The 17,894-nt window shown below is 33.9% G+C and overlaps 2 protein-coding genes across 2 annotated transcripts; one reads left to right on the forward strand and one right to left on the reverse strand.

Annotated features, from left to right (window-relative positions):
• Positions 1-4,840: 4,840 nt before the first annotated feature.
• LOC107770379 (lysM domain receptor-like kinase 3) lies at positions 4,841-10,650 on the forward strand. The gene is made up of 11 exons (XM_016589683.2): positions 4,841-5,710; positions 6,505-6,582; positions 7,440-7,739; positions 7,965-8,110; positions 8,202-8,291; positions 8,406-8,511; positions 8,595-8,746; positions 8,830-8,927; positions 9,013-9,160; positions 9,643-9,750; positions 10,220-10,650. The coding sequence occupies exons 1-11, from the start codon at positions 5,113-5,115 to the stop codon at positions 10,382-10,384; spliced, it is 1,989 nt and encodes a 662-aa protein (XP_016445169.2). The 5' UTR covers positions 4,841-5,112; the 3' UTR covers positions 10,385-10,650.
• A 246-nt stretch (positions 10,651-10,896) lies between these two features.
• On the reverse strand, positions 10,897-14,348 carry LOC107770380 (clavaminate synthase-like protein At3g21360). The gene is made up of 3 exons (XM_016589684.2): positions 13,896-14,348; positions 13,053-13,306; positions 10,897-11,398 (listed from the first exon to the last, which is right to left on the reverse strand). Exons 1-3 carry the CDS (start codon positions 14,250-14,252, stop codon positions 11,038-11,040), a joined length of 972 nt encoding a protein of 323 aa, XP_016445170.1. The 5' UTR covers positions 14,253-14,348; the 3' UTR covers positions 10,897-11,037.
• Positions 14,349-17,894: the final 3,546 nt, after the last annotated feature.

Consider the following 17,894-nt stretch of genomic DNA (forward strand, 5'->3'; position numbering starts at 1 on the left):
CGTAAGCCATTTTCGTTATAAATTTTCAAATTCTGCATATATTACTTATTTTAATCAACACATAATTATTGTCTGCTTGTAAGAGCCCATTTGGATTAGCTGTTTGTAAATAGCTGATAAATTTGAAGCGCTGAAAGTGATTTTTTAAATAAGCATTTACGTGTTTGGATTTATGTGATGAAACTGATAATAAGCAGTGTATGTATTTGGTAGAAAAGTGCTGATAAGTTATTCTTTTATTAAAATTACTAAAATATCCATAAAAACTTTCAAAAGATTATAAATTAAAAAGTTTCTTTGTAAAAAAAAAAGAGAGATGAACAACGAGTATGGAATGAAAAGAAAGTTAGAAAATTTATATTGGGAAAAATATTTTGTGAATTAGAAAATATTATTAAGGATAGACTAGTAAAAGTCTTGGTCAAACTAAAAGTACTTATAAGCTAAAAAGCCATAAGTTGGGGGTGATCAACTGACTTATGGTTGATTTTAGCTCATAAGCACTTTGGATGTTTACGAGACGTGCAAATAAGTCAAAAGATGCTTATAAGCTTGACCAAACACCCTTTAATACTCTTATCTATTATCTTCTTCTTTTTCCATCTTATAACGGTTTTCAGGACATCATCTATTTACAATTTTACATGCATAATCTCTAAACCTTCTTATTTTACTGTATGTTCCTAAGAACCTAACCAAATGTTGAAAATGGTTTAGTAAATAATTTTTTTAAAGATAAAATTAGTTTTAGCATATCAAAATATTTTTTCCAAAGATTTTTTTTGGGTATTGCACCAAGCGCATACAAGAGCAACGTGGGGCCTAAGTACGCAAGGCGACAAGATTTTCAATCAGGGAACTAAGGCATATTTTTTGTACGACAAAACTCCACTCTCGATCAGGGAATTTTAATTTGATTGGACTAAAACATTATTTAAATTTAAATTAAAGTTGCTCTCAAAAAGTTGGACTCCTTTTATTAAACAACTTTGTTCCTTCATTCTCTAGCTTAATCGTATAGCACATACAGCTAGATTGTGTCGGATAACCTTATAAAGTAGCCTCATCATTAATAGTATTCTATACTATTGCTCTCTCTCTTCCATTTTATTTTGATATTAATTTGTTCCAAAAAAATTATTTGATAAAATTATTTTTAAAATTTTATTTTATCATATTTAATAAGCACAAAATTTCATGTATGTTTAAGATTATAAGTTCTTAAATTTGTATTGCCCCATAAAATGAAAGGGGAGAGTAATTATATATCATTAGTTTAATCACAGTATAATTGATTTATTCTAGAGGAATTGCCCTGTGCCCACATGCATGGAAATGGGCTTCCAGCGAATCCCCACATGCACACGACGTGGGTTTTGTGTCCCACAATTATAATATTTTACTGACTGCTAATCCTACCTCCTTTTGTGTTCAACTACATCTAATGCGATTAATTAAGAATAGAAATTACAAAATGGGAATTCTTGGTTAATTTCCCTACCGACTCTTGTGTTATTTACACTATCTAATTATGATAGTTTCTTAAGCGGTAAAGTATAGAGCATGGACCATTTCCCTTTTCAGGTAATCTATTTGAGTATTATTTTTTTAAACATTATTTATTTCCTTCTTCTGTCTTTAGCTTTTCAATTCTCTCTATTGATCATGAATATTACCAATTTATGTAGTTTAAGACAGTAACCAAACTATTATTTGTAAATAAAAGATGGTTGAAATTATTTCTGCCATGTGAAAATCATTTAGACTCCAATTTAAGTTCTCGTAATAATTTTTGGAAAAAAAACTGGTCAAACTGCTTACATTTATTTAGATGAAGAGTAGTTAAAGGCGGATATGAAGGAGGAATTCTAAACGGCTTATATTTAGACTAGAAATTAAAAAAAATCATATCATTAATCATGTGCTGATCTGTCCACTGCGTACGGCAACGACGTTTATCTTTTGTCTATATATCCTTTGATAGCTACTAACTATTTTGTTTTTTCCATCTTTGAGATGTTTGATTATGAAAACGAAAGAAAATTACAACTTTACAACTGCTCCATTATTTCGTCCATCAAGTCCTCACATATATAGTGAGTTACTTGACAATTAACACTAATGAAATAACACATATACCGCACTCAAGAAGAAAGAAATAGAAACATACAAATTCTATCTCTAAACAACAAAAATCCGTCGTTAATTCCAAGCGATAAATTACTGACGACTTTTGTAACTAATTCCTGCTCCTTTGAAGTGATTAAGCTAGCGTTTGGATATAGATTTGATTGAAACTTGAAAAAATAATTTTTAAAATTTGTTGAAAAATAATTTTTGAAAGTTGAAATAATGTTTGAATATGCATTTTATTTGAAAAAAGATGAAGTTTTGTGAGTGAAAGAAAAATTTTCACCCAAAAACTATCCTAAATCAATTTTTGGGAACTTGAAAATATTTAAATTTATCTTTTTTCCAAAACATGATCATATTTCATAAACAAAGTAATATTTATAAAAAAAAAATTTGAAAAAATAAAATTCTATAACCAAACGGGAGCTAAGTTTATACACATTTCAAGTCAAGAAGCAAAGACAAGATAAACATAATCATTTGTTGAATTATATAGGCACACGAAGTTGAAACCAGTTAAAAAGGGAAAAGTAATAATATAAATCTGAGATTGTGAAGTGAAGTAGAAGGAAAATAAATATTCGAGTGCCTATCGTGTGTTCTTTATTTGAGAGCCAGTTTATTCCGTGGGTTGTCCTCTCTCTGGACAATAATATTTACAGTTGTATCCACTCCACGTGCGGCCCTATCCTTTAGTCAATATGACTAGGGGTGTTTATGATTCGGTTTGGATCGGTTTTTCCCTAAAAAGAAACCAAACCAAGTAAGTCGGTTTTTCAAATATTAAAACCAAACCAATTAAGTCGGTTTTTCTCGATTCGGTTTATGTCGGTTTTTCAGTTTTTTCGGTTATTTATCGGTTTTTTCTTAAATATAAGATATACACTACCAAATACATGTTTTGGCGACCATATTTTCAATGTAACACTATCAAATCAATTGCCCTTTGAGAATATTAAAACCAAACCAATTAAGTCGGTTTTTAAAATTCAAAACCAAACCAAAAAGTATCGAATTTTTTGATCGATTTGATTTGGTTCGATTTTTCGGGTTTTTACGAACACCCCTAAATATGACTATGACCTCGGATGCCATTCTCTACCCCCAATATCTACTTCTCCCACACCTATATAGGTCAAAATCAAATGAACTATATTACTCGTATTTGAAATATTAAATGACCTTTCTATCTGATTCAGCTTTCTCAAATGATTGTTTGTAAGTACGACTTTCCCTTTTATTTGTCCACTATTAATTTAGCATATTTCTTAAGAATTAATGAATAAAGTGCATAATTTATTATGATATTCATATTAATTGGTGTATAGTTTTAATGGATTTGAAATGAGTAATTAAAGCTAAGGAAAAAATAAGAAAAATAAATTTTTTTTTCTTGATATACGAAAAATGACAAGTAAAAATAAAAGTTTATTTTTAAAATACTTGATAACTAAAAGTGAATGGAGGGAGTATATTTATATACAGAATTAAAAATGATAGGACACTTTTTAATAATTTAAATATAATTATGATTAATATCACTTAATCATGATAAGTTTTAACACTTTTACCAAAGGTGGTAAGCGGTAATAGTCGACGCATAAACTAGTAGTTACCGCGGTGAAAGTTGTAGAGAATTGTGCGGTGGACACGAGTACTGGGATGAGCAAAGTCAAGTCAACGACTTTTTTTTACTCGGACGAGTTTGGTCGGGAAATGATCGGCGATTTCATAAAATTGGCGGCAATGCAACTATATGGTGTACTGGGACTACTGAAAGTGGACCCCAGTACAAACTGTACAGCTCTTTTACACATCTCTCCTCTCGCAACTTGTGCTTTCCTTTTCCCGAAAACAAGCCATTTTTTGTTCCCTCTCTCTCCTGCTCATTTCCACTATTGGCCCTGCCAAATATCTACCTCTTACTTGTACAACCTCATACAAAATTTACAAAAGTAAAAGAGGTTAAACTATTTAGTAGTAATTTACTACATCAATTTCAATTTGCTTAGAGCTGGGGCGTAAGTAGGGGTAGAGTCTATGTATATACTATACTCTTCAAATTTATTTGTGGAATTATATTGAGTTTATTATTATTATTATTTTTGAGGCGTAATTTTTTATTGTTTTAGCTGGTTATAGGAAAATAAAAAGAAAAAAAATGATAACTGAGATTTGAAATAGAACCGACTCAAACTAGTTTGAGTTTGAGACGTAATACTCCTTTCATTCACTCTTACTTATCCACTATTTGAGTACACCCCCTAAGAAATAATAAATAAAGTACATAATTTATCATAATATCTATATTAGTTGGTGTATAGTCTTAACAGATTTGAAAAATAATTTAAAATAAGTAATTAATGCTAAGGAAAAAAATAAAAAAAATAAATTATTTTCCTTCAAAAAGTGACAAGTAATTATTTTTAACAGTTAGACAATTAAAAATGAAAGAGGGAGGGAGTAGTTGTTTATGGTAATGGTGAGACTAAGATGGTAATTGTTGTATCTTTAAAACAAGATTTAAACGTGGTGTGCGTGGACAATGTCGATTTCTTTTGGCTTTCATGAAAGTTCACTCTTACAGAGTATGAGTAAATGTTATTTAATGTTTGATTAGCCACTAACTCAACAGTGGCAGTTTAGTCAGATGAAAAATAATGATATCCAGTACTCTGAAATCACAGGTGTAATTTGCCTCCCTCTCCATATTTTTCCTTTTTGGTTGTTTTTGCAGTAGCAGATTAGTAAGTTATCAGTCACTGAGTCAGTAACTTTCACTAATAAGCCCCAGTTTTCAGCCAATAACAAGACAACCAACACCCCCCCCCCACACACAAAAACCCCATACAAAACGCTCTGTTCTTGCTCTTAAGATTCAACTCTCTACAATTCTTTTTTCATGTTTCTCTTTAAGTTTTGCATCAGTTGCTGCTGACCCATTTCATTAAATCTATCAAAGATTCAATCTTTAATACAATGAATCATATTCAACCTGCTTTTCTTGCAATTCTTTGTCTGTTCGCCATTTTTCAAACAATCCCTCTCTGTTCATCAGCTCCACTAAACTGTACGGACGCTGGCCGTTTGTGCACTTCTTTCTTGGCTTTTAAGCCCAGCCCAGAAGACACTCTACCAGTTATTCAAAGCATGTTTGATGTGTTACCTAATGATATAACTATTGAAGGCAATGGTAAAGGTTATGTTTTTATAAGAAAGAACTGTACTTGTGCTTCTGGGATTAACAAGTACTTGACAAACTCCACATTTACTGTTAGAAAAAACAATGGATCTGTGTATAATATTGTTCTTGATGCCTATAATGGGTTGGCTTATTTTCCCTCGAATTTTACAAGGGAGGCAAAGAAAGGGGCAGTGGTTTCATTGAAGCTCATGTGTGGTTGCTCAAGTGGGCTGTGGAATTATCTTATGAGTTATGTGATGAGAGATGGGGATACTGTACAGTCTTTGTCAAGTAGGTTTGGGGTTAGTATGGATAATATTGAGACTGTTAATGGAATTGCTAATCCTGATAATTTCACTGTGGGCTCTTTATACTATGTGCCATTGAATTCAGGTATGAGTTTCTCTTCCCTATTATGACTTTCTTTTTTGTCTTTGATGATTTTGGACTTGGCTTGATTGATCTAATTGTGTTAGTTGTGGTAAAATGGGTGAGTTTGAATTTTGAACTGTTGTTCTTTTTTTGGTTGGGCATGGGTGGGGGAGGGATGAATCTTTGTGCTAGAGAGATGTAAAGTCCTCTCATTTGTTAGAATTGCGAGAAGATCATCGACTATCTAATACTTGAGTCAAATTTGAACACAAGAATGATGTTCAAGAACCTAGTGAGCTTTAGACTTTTTGCATTAATTAGCGGAAAGTTGATTAAAGTGGATATAATGGGAATTAGCTTGGCATCCCATGGGGCATGGCGAAAATTAGTTGCCTCCGATCAGTTAGAGAGTTTGGATTGAATGTATTAAGGGAAATGTGTATCTTGAGGGGTAACATGCTGCCTTATAGCATACATCATATAGTATATCGGTCTCAACAGTGTATCCAATTGTATAGCACAATAATCATAGCAAATGACTAGTAAGTGCGAGGACGACGTTGTCTGAAGATGAGCATATAGGTACAGAGAAGTGAGAGGATGTTGCTGCTGACAGATTATAGTCTCAATGTTACGACTTCGCTACTTATCTATAAGTCCAATTTATTCTTGAGTGTGAAAGACTTTGCAAGATACATCTATGCAACTTTGCGAGGCTCAATAACTATCTTGTATTTACTCATCATCAATGGCTTTTCCTAATAAGTTTCTTTTGGCTAAAATTGCTATACTTAAACAACTGTTTGTCTGTCCAGTTCCTGGTGATCCATATCCTGTGGAAAATCACACCGTTCCTGCTCCTGTTCCAGCACCTGCTGCTGCTGATATTTCAGGTATTATCAATTCTTCATAGCTTATGAGCGCTCCTACTTTCATATTTGTTGATACGTTTCAAGACACACCATATTCGTTTGTAGACTTAAACACAAGCCAAATGGTTTAACTTTATAGTAGTCATGGCATGTCAACTTTTTGTGCTCTTCTTTCTCTTTGTTCTTGTGAGGCAGTGTCTTGCGTAAATCTGTCACTGGAACAAGTGATATATCCAAGAATTTGATTATCATTCTGCAATGAATGCAATGAAAAATCCAAACTTTTATTTGACTCTAAGGTTTCGTATTAGCAGTCGACTGAATTTAGCTTTATTCTATCGCTGATTAAAAAAACATTTGCTTTATTCTATCACCAACTGTTGGCTGCTTGAAATCTTATTTGTCCTTCAGCTTAATGTATACGCCTCAGTTATGTGGTAAATGTCAAGCTCATATATTCCTTTTATGAGAAACAATAATTTAGTACAAGAAAATGAACAACATAAAGGAGGGGGACAAGGTTTCCTCATAATTAATAGGTGTTACCTCAACCATTTGTCAAATATGTTCACTGTATCCATTGTACTTTTTCTGGCTTCTTGACACATTGGATTCATAAAACAAATCATAGTAAACATTTCCCTGCCAGTCATTTGAATTCATCTATGCAGTAACCTTGTAATTCAAATAATTTGATTTTCCTTTCTATGTTGGTTTGCTATATTCTTTTCATGCTACAATTTTTCTTCAAAATAGAAAGATCCTCAAAAGTATTTCCGGACTCCATATCTTGGTGGAATTTCCCACAAGAGATGCATTTTAGATGGCTACCTTTCTGTTGCAGTATATAATCCCCAAAAGCTCATTTTTTTCTGCAGAAATTAAGGAGAATCATAAGAGTCATGCTCTTTACTGGTGGATAATTGGGGGTTTGGGTGTTGGTCTTCTACTCCTAATTGCCGTCATTCTTGCTTTTGTTTCCTGGAGGTCGTCAAGTTGTTTTTCCAGAAGTGAGAGAAGTCACTCAGCAGGTTCAAACGAGAAGATTTCTCATAAGTTCCAGGTTCTTCGAAATACAAGTTTCTGTTGTGCATCAGGAAGGTACATCTGCGGTGATTCAGGGGACCGGAAAGAACCTAATGGGGAATCTAGTGACCAACAGATGAATATTCCAAAAGGTAGGAACATAGAGATGCATGCTTTTGCTGTCTTTCTATGCCTGTAAAATTACTTCAAAAATTTTATGCATGAGACCAAGTCATTTGCTTCTTACATATATTAGTATGTGCGAGCTAATGTTCTAAAAGCCATCAAAACAAGATCATAAAGGGGGAAAGGTGTGTGTATTATGTTTCACTATCATGCAGGACTGATATAATAATTACTATTTCGGCATCCTGCAGTTATAGGAACTGATGTCTTTGACATGGAAAAACCTCTTGTTTTCATCTATGAAGACATTCTATCTTCTACTGATGGATTCTCTGACTCCAATCTTCTTGGTCATGGAACCTATGGTTCTGTCTATTACGCCATTCTCCGCAACCAGGTTAATTTTTCTCCACTTCACCTATCTTGATACATTTCCTTTGAACGTGGCCTATCAACTTGCTTATCACTTTGAAACATTAACCTTTCAGGAAGTTGCAATCAAAAGAATGACAGCCACTAAAACAAGAGAGTTTACTGCTGAGATGAAAGTTTTATGTAAAGTTCATCATTTGAATTTGGTAATGAATACTGAATTTCACTGCAGCACCCTGAGTTTTTTATTTTTCAGAGCTTGATGATAGTGCTACATCAATTCAAAATTTTGACTCCTGTCTTGGTATTATTTTGTCAAGGTAGAATTGATCGGTTATGCTGTCAGTAATGATGAACTATTCCTAGTTTATGAATATGCCCAGAAGGGTTCTCTCAAATGCCACTTGCATGATCCTCAGAATAAAGGTACACATCTTCAAGATAACCATTTAGCTCAGAATTTATTTTGGTGAATAAGCTAGATGATTGGACCTCTTATTTTTGTGTAGGCCATACACCGCTCTCTTGGATCATGAGAGTCCAAATTGCACTTGATGCTGCTAGAGGTCTGGAATACATTCATGAGCACACCAAGCCGCATTATGTGCATCGAGATATAAAGACAAGCAACATCCTTCTTGACGATTCTTTTAGAGCAAAGGTTTGTTCTGGTGCCCGGGTTTTGTCTTTTTGGTTGTCAGTTTCGAACCCAAAAACATCTCATTGCCTTTGCTTTGCAAACAGATTTCAGATTTTGGTTTGTCAAAACTTATGGGGATAACGAATGACGGAGAAGCCTCTGCAACACGAGTTGTTGGAACCTATGGCTATGTAGCTCCAGAGTAAGCAACATAACCAACCATAAGCAATAACACAAAACTGAAACTTGCTTCTCCCTGATTTTGTTTGTTTCTCTTGCTGTTGCAGGTATTTGAGGGACGGCTTGGCAACTACGAAGACTGATGTGTATGCATTTGGCGTTGTCCTTTTTGAGATGCTGACAGGGAAAGAAGCCGTCACCCGGACTGAAGGCAATGTGATGAAAACTGCAGAAAGACGTTCCTTAGTGTCCCTTGTAAGTCTAATTGCTCAATAACTGTTCAAAATTGAAAACCTTCTTCCTTATGGATTCTATTTCCAAATGTTGGCACTTCTATTCTATATCTGAGAACTGCTTGTTTGGTAAAAATGGTGAAAGACATCGAATTTACCATACAAAATGAGTAAGATCACATTTATGAAAGCTCTGGAAAAATGTTTTGACATTATCGCGCACGGTCAATATATGACTAGATGTCACCTGTCCGTCATCTTTATCACATTGGGAAGTTTACTATTCTCTGATCTCGGATCAGTTCATCAACTTCATAAATGCTTTTCTTTGAAAAAAAATTCAGAAATGCCACGAACTCATTGTCTATTGTTATGTACAAAGCTAAATTATTGTACTGTGTCTATGTATACATAATGTGTATCCATAAACATATAAACTTACACACATTTTATATGCACGCTAGAAATCAATTATTGGCAACAACTAATGCTACATAATTGCAGATGCTGGCAGCTCTGAGGAACTCTCCAGACTCCACTAGTATGACAAGCTTAAAGGAGCAGCTCGATCCCAGTTTGATGGACTTATACCCTTCTGACTGTGTTTTCAAGGTAAGTTGCAACTTTTCCAATTACATTTATCAACCTTGTAGCAGTTCAATTTGTACCTCATCTACATTGAAATGAAATAAGAAGCAGATCGTTTAAGATGGGAATTTTTTTCCGCCCTTTTTAAAGTCTTAGTTTTTTTTTTTACTTTTTGGGATGAAGTTTAGTTATTATGATAGTGACGTCAGTGACTGAATTTGTAATGAGATTTCAGAGCTTGTTTTATTGGGAAAATTTTATTTTGTGTCTCATACAACTGACACTAGTTGTATGAGACAATTTTTTTGTCTCACAGTTTTGTGGACTCAGATTTCCGTGGACCCAAAAATGTAAGATTGGGGTCCACAAATTTGTGAGACAAAAAGGAGCCTCATACAACTAGTGTAAGTTGTATGAGACACAAAATAAAACTTCTTGTTTTATTGTGTTCATTTCACGACTTATTCCATCATTGATGTATTCATTTCGCTAGGTGGCTATGCTGGCTAAGCAATGTGCGGATGATGATCCAATATTAAGACCAGACATGAAGCAAGTGGTGATTATGCTTTCTCAAATACTCTTATCTTCTGTGGAATGGGAAGCAACTCTTGCTGGGAATAGCCAAGTGTTTAGTGGCATTGTGCAGGGAAGATAAGTCCTGAGATTGGTCACAGAATACCAAATAAAGCACTTTCCTCACTTTTATGTACATAATAGTCATGTTATTTGAAGTCAATCTTCTCCATTTTTCCCATTCTGGTTATATCATTCTTTACAATGTAGCCTTTTGTTTTTATTTGTCTAGTGCACTGAGTAATTTCTCATATAGTGGATGTATTTTGTGATAATTAAGCTGCAGTTTTGTATTTAATATGGTGTACAAGATCTCAAGTATTATTCAAAATCGTTGAAGTCACATTACATTCTTTTGCCAACAGGTTGTCTATTTACAATTGTGTTTGCTTCTTTTTTTATGATCATGTTAAAAGCTATTGGATTGTTTCATGTGATATTTGGATAACATTCTATATTCAAGACAGATATGTTGGCTTACATACTAATAAGCTGCAGAACAATCAAGAGGAGCTCTGTCTTCAAGATTGTCATCTATAATAGGAATTGCGATGCCACGACTAGAGGGCTACTAGATAATAAATCTAGAACAGATTGAGTCAAGCTGACAAAAATTCTTATGAAGGAAAGTATAAAATAAAAATTTACGGTGACATGTTAATTGCTACTAAGTTCTTCAAAACTATAAAATACTTAAGACGGGGAATCTAATCCCTATATTATATTCGTTTGCTTTTACTTGCAAAGTGAAGCTAATATGCGACGAGGTGGATTGAAAGGTTTCCTGGAGTGAAGAACAGCTAAATTATCAATCAGCAAGACGTCGCCTTTCTTCCATGGAATTGCAACACTTTCATCCTCAAGGATTCTTAAGCAATCATGTATAACTTCAGCAGGCAAAGGCTGGCCATCTCCAAAAGTGACTGCTTTCACTGGATCATTTCTAGCATCTTTCCACCCGGTATATGCAGCTACCATGCTATTGAACCATATTTTCTGCCGCCTTTCTTGGTTGAATTTGATGCCTGGTATAGGGCCCATTACGGTTTTAACTCCATCCTCTATCCATTCTAGCTTCATGCCCAACTTTGCAGCCCTATTGATTAAAATGCGCGAGTTAATGAATCATTGTACAATTTTATAGGGCATTGGGTTTCGTAAACAACACTAGCAACCCATTGACTCTTCATCATAGAGGAAAATGCTGTACAAACAACTGGAGTTGCATCAAAGGTGGAACATTATACCCTCACCGCTACACAAAGTATTCAGATTAAGAACAACAGTTTTTTGGGAAATGGGTGCGGAGAGATCACTGCAACTAAAGAAAAACAAAAAGAAGACCAACAAAAAGTAACAGCCTTTATTCTTAAGTGAATTTTTCTAAGGGAAAAGTATAATGCAGGATAATTTTTCAGTTTTCTTGTGTTAGAGCAAATTCATGAACTAATCAGCTCTTATAGTATGGCTACTTGCAAGCAAAGTAAGCAGACTATTCTGCTTTGGAAAGAAATTATTGAGCTGAACTATTCTTTTCCTCTTCTCCAGAGCACAAGAATCAAATAAGCAAAGTGCAATATCGATGCTTTATTTATGTTTAGGCAACAGTCTCATCCGTCACAAATTTTTTGCCTTATCCATCTTTTTCTACCACTACACACTAGACTCTTATATTTAATGACCCTATGTTGTTTAAACGGTGCAGTACCTAAAGAGTCTTAAAGCTTTTACTTCTCCAAAGCACTAGAATAGATAAGCTAGTAAGCGAGGTACAATACGAATAGTTTATTTTAGTTCTGGAAAGTCTTGTACCTAAAAAGGGTTTTCAATGAATAATGTTCATTTTATAGTAAGCACCAATAAAGTTATTTTGTTTTGAAAGATAGTCAATTATAAAGTTGAAGATCCTCTACAATTAAAGGTATATGGCTATACCTTTAATAGTAAAGTGACAGAATGATAGATTCCTTTAATCCAAGATCTTGAGCTTTAGTTGATTTTAACTTTCTGAACAAAATAACTTTATGGGTGCGTACTGTAAAATGAGTTTTCTTCCTAGAAAACTCTTTTACGTACAAGAATGTTGTTAGAACTAAAATAAAGCATTCATATTGCAACTCGCGTCCTAGCTTATCTGATTCTAGTGCTTCGGAAAAGAGCTAATCAAATCTCTCCAGTACTGCCCCATTTGAACAACATAATCTAAGAGTTGGGTGAATGAAGTGGTAGAAAAGGTGGACAAAGGCAGGACAATATTTCTGTGACGGACGAGACATTGCCAAAACTAAAAAGCATTCATATTTTGTCTCATCTAGTTGCTTATCTGATTCTATTGCACCATTTGAACAATTGTAATGTCATGAAATCTGTAAGTCAAGTGACAGAATTAACATCAACCACCAACTTGAAAAGTAAAGACGTCAAGGTAGTTTCCTTCCCCCATTTGGCATATTGAATATTCCCGCGCATCTTTACCAGTCAACTCATTACTTAGCAGTTAAGGGAGTATAAGGAAGAAGTTCAAAAGAACCTTTTTTCACCACTTTTCTGATATTTTATCTCTCCCTGCTCCCCCAATATGTAAGAGTTAAACTTTTGCATCATTACTGCTAGATTTAAAGTCAACAACAATATAGATAGTGCAAGCAAGGTATAAGTTGACTCATCTAGCTGCTAAAACAGTGAAAAAAGAATGTGCTCCAAGCAACGGAGAGACAAGTTAAAAGAAAATATAGGAGCAAAGCGCGAACCTTTCTTCAGCCACGCTCTTGTCTTTAGTTAAAAATGTTGATTTCCAGCCTCGGCCAATTGGGGAAGAGGGATCATCATCTTCTCCTAATACCCTTATATAAATTAAGCCATGCTCTTCCAATCGCTCAACAAAATCAGGATACTTGTTCTTCATCTTCTCATACACAACATGACTCAGCACTATTGGAGTTTCTCCTCCACTTCCAGGTTCAACATCACAAAAGAAAAACAATTTTGATGGATACTCGGGAACCTACTCCAAGAAAATAAAAATTCCAAAATTAATATCCAATACAATTAACTAAAGAATATCAAAGAATCTTGACTCTTAATCTTATAACATAGGGAAAAGGGTATTGATTTTCCTTGTATTAACAGTTGATAATAAGGGCTTTCTACTACCAGTACATGTTTTTATCCAGTCTTGATCTAATAACCATCAACAAACCAATCAATTACACCTCAAATTCAAACTATCTTTTTTATCCATTCTGCTCTATAGGCTTTATGATTTTTCCATTTTTCCATTTTATATGATGATCGTTCTGGAGAGGGTAGGGTGTACGCAAACCTACCTCATCCTTACCTTGTGTGAGGTATAGAAAACCAATTTACTAACTTTAAACTTCTCGTTACGATTTATAATTAAATAAATTTATGTGACTTATTTTAAACTACAAGTTTCAAAAATCTTTTTTCCTTTCTTAAATTTAGTTCTTAGTGAAACACTGACACATAAAATAGGAGGGAGGGAGTAGTTAGTACTCCTAACTTACAGGAATTTATTTAGTAGAATAACAAAGGACAATATGTAAGTAAAGTACTAGTGATAGATTTTGTACCTGAGCCATTTCATGATGAAAAGGAATTTTTTGATCAGGCGGGGACTCATTAGCGGTGAAGACACGGCCAACAACGTTCGTACGAGGAGCAGCACCACCCACATACGGCAGTTCCTCGTAGCCAAAAGCTTCAACAGCATCGTTAAAATCTGATGCCGAGTTGACAGGAAATCCCCTGAAAAGAATAGCCCCAGATTGTTGGAGTAGAGAACCAAACCATGGTTTTTGCTCTTTGATTATTTGTGGTAGTTGTGAGATAGTAGAGTTTGGGTTCGGAGATAAAACAGCAGGGAAAGGAACTCCATTGTAGTGCTTCTGTTGAGGTATTTCGACTTGGGTCAAGAAATTTTCTGCCATCTTTTTGAAGCTGCTGCTGCTGCTGCTTTCTTTGTGTCTGTTTTCACAATTATTGAGTATTTTGGTTAAGTCATATGTGGAACCGTGCAGCGCCACGGCTGTGCAAATATTTATGTGAATTACACGTCGGGTGAAAGATTGTGTTTCTTATTTTATCACAAAATACGTCCATATTCATTGAAAGTGAATTATGGAAATCTTGAGTTTAATTTAGTTCTTGTTATAAATATATACTCCATCCGGTCCATAATAATGTTTTTTTGGTTATTTTCACACATATTAGAAATTTACCTTTTAACATTAATTAGCAATGAAATTGATCATATTAATCTTTATTGTCTCTTCACATAAACACTCCTAACAAATACTCCAACATTAATTACTCCAAGGGCAATGTAGGAAAAAAATAATTAATTCATTCTTGAAATCTGGAAAAATCACTTATTTTGGACCACAAGAAAAAAGCAAAAAATCACTTATTTTGGACCGGAGGGAGTATTATATTATGAATGTTCATTTAGTACGCCATTGTAAATAAGCTTCCTAAAGAAGCTTATCCATATGGGACTCCGCCGTAAATATAGTTATCTATTTAGTACTCTATTGGAAATAAGCTTCCTGAAGAAGCTTATCGTTACGGTACTCCGTTATGGATAAATATTACCCCAGCAGAAGATTATCTATATCTGGTACAGTAGCAGCTTACAAAGCAACTTGCAGTAGCAACTAACACAGCGGTTTGCAGTAACAGCTTACACAACAATTTCCTTTCTTCTATAAATAAAGGAGATTTCAGTTCATTATGTACATGAATTTGAAGTTGAATAATAAATCTCTCTCTCTCTCTCTACTTGTCTTTGATTTCTTTACTTTAATGTCTTTATTTTATAACACGTTATCAGCATGAGGCTCTGCCATTTTAAACACTTACTTCGAATTTAATTTCTATTTCAGTGTCCATCTCTGATGTAAGGCGAAGCTCTTACATCCGTAGTTAGATCTTGTTCATTCCGAGCATCATAAGGTTGAATATATCCTTGAGGTGGTGAGCTTTTCTTCTTGGCTGTAGTGATGTAGATATCACTTACATCTGGAGTGGCAAAATTTTCGTAATTTAATTTGAGTCTTTTGCTTATATTTTAATATCTTTATCATCGCCTGCTTGGTTATGTGTTACGAATACAATACCTATTTTGGTATTTGTTTTCATCCTTATTATCTTAATAAAGGATTATAAAGTGGATAACATTGTTAGATCCACTTAAACTCCAACAGAGTTTACAAGAAATATACAACCGCCAGAAGTGATTATGTTTTGTATATCTCATTGTAACTAAATTTTGTTAACCACCAGAAGTGGTATATGCCTATAACCACCAGAAGTGATAATTTAGGCTTTCTATGGTTACAATTGAAGATAAGTTAGAGAAAATTTCTCTATATTACTTGCATGCCTCGATTTGCTCATGAAGTAGCAATATCTTAAAAGAGGTTCTAAGTCGTCACACAATTTGGTATGATTAATGCACACTCAAATAATTATGTTCTGTTCCCGGAAGGATGAGAACTTTTGATAAATATTAATCCATTCATGAAGTGAATGTGACAATATTAATAAAGCTAGTACATATGAACGCGCTTTTTGATGTGAATATATTACAATTCACCTCCAGAAGAGGTAATATGATTGAGAGAATATATACTCAATATTTTGTATTTTAAATTTGCTCATGAAGAAGTAACACAATTGAAATTTTCTCCTGAAGCAGGAAAATATTATGAAACTGTGTTTTTCTGTGCTTAAACAAAATAATAAGTTATTCAAAGTTATTTTTGAAGCACAGAGTGAATGAAGAAATACCACAACTCACATCCTGAAGAGGCAGAATAACAAAGGATATAGATCTTGTTTTGTGGCATAAAGATCATTGTCACATGTACTCGTTGTACGTAAAATATCTTGAAAATCTTTATATCATTCCAAGGCAAAAGTATTCTTGTAGAATGCTTTCTACTACAACCATATTAATATGTTATGGTTAGTTATCGAGTTCCCCGAAGGAAATAACAACTCATGTATCTTTCCCTGAAGGATGTAATGACTATGTGATTACCGCTTTGATATAAAATATTCAGATGCTAATGGCGTTTCTCCCTGAAGGAGATATTTGTCACAAAGTTGGTAGTAAAAATACTGAAATTCTTAATTTCTTATATTTATAAATTTAGAATTGTCTTTATATTGTTAATTTGATTATCATTTTCTCTCATGACACCAGAAGTGTCTGAGCACTATTTGGTAGTACAAAATTTATCAAAAGCTCCTGAAGAGCTAAATGTTTGTCTAGAAGATACATGATACAAGTAGTGTCTGAATAATATTTGATTATGGAAAATAAATTGAAGGCTCCCGAAGAGATTATATGCAAATTTGTCATTCATATTATATGATTGTGGTAAAAACATATGTTGTAGTAAACCGAAGTTTACTATTACAACTGGCTATCATATTGAGACTACAAATAATTGGAAGATTGTAAATCTTCACACTTCCACAATCATAGGGGGTAAAATAATATGTATATGAGAAGTTACCCGCCTTATATCTTCAATTTGTACTACATCATATATCATGGTAAACCAGAAGTTTACTAATGCAAAAGTTTATGCCATAGTAAACTTCTAGTTTACTAAGAGATATCACATGTCATGATAAACTTGAAGTTTTCATTTGACATTTTTAAAAGAGCTATTTGTGAATTCTTATAAGAATATACTAAAGAACCAGAAGATTCTTCAATAATTCTCTTGTGCTGCTTGTTCTCATAATAAATTGGTTATACCGGCTAAAGTTGGACTAAGACTCCTGAATTTTGGAATATATAAAGGTGAATATGGGCACATTCACCTATCATGTGAACCACTTATAGATGTATATATAATATGGTTACATGTGTGTTCATTGTCAACCTGCAGTTTGACATTTGAAATTGCTTTTCTCAACTAAGAGCATAACTTTCAGATTATGAAATCAAGACAGTTCATCTTGATAATGCTGGTTTACATCCAAGCTGGTTTAGCATTGAATACCTCCTATAAATGGCTAAACCATTACTTATGAGAACAAAACTTCATGTGTTGGTCTAAGATTTTCTAAATTGTTTATAGCAACACTTGTATGCATCAGACCAATAATATATGATAAGTCCTCCCCCCACAATTGGTTTAGGATCAGAAACCAAATAGTTTTTGTCACACCTCCTTTTTTGCCTACGCCACCGCAAAGGGGCGCATAGGGAGTTTTTCCAATTAAGGGACAATCGAAACGAGATTTATTATTTAATTCAGAGTCGTCACTTAGGAGATTTATGGTGTCCCAAGTCACCGGTTGAATCCCAAATCTAGGAAAAGATTGACTCTGTATAACAGTCCGCGAACCAGAAATCCGAGTAAGGAATTCTGTTAACCCGGGAGAAGGTGTTAGGCATTCCCAAGTTCCGTGGTTCTAGCACGGTCGCTCAGTTGTCATATTCGGCTTATTTATCTGATTATAATACATGTTGAACCTGTGTGCAAATTTTAACTGTGTACCGCTTTTATTATTATTATTTTTACCAAGAATTGCAACATCGTGAAAATACA

Source organism: Nicotiana tabacum, chromosome 6 (genome assembly GCF_000715075.1).
Source record: "Nicotiana tabacum cultivar K326 chromosome 6, ASM71507v2, whole genome shotgun sequence".
Classification (NCBI taxonomy): domain Eukaryota; kingdom Viridiplantae; phylum Streptophyta; class Magnoliopsida; order Solanales; family Solanaceae; genus Nicotiana; species Nicotiana tabacum.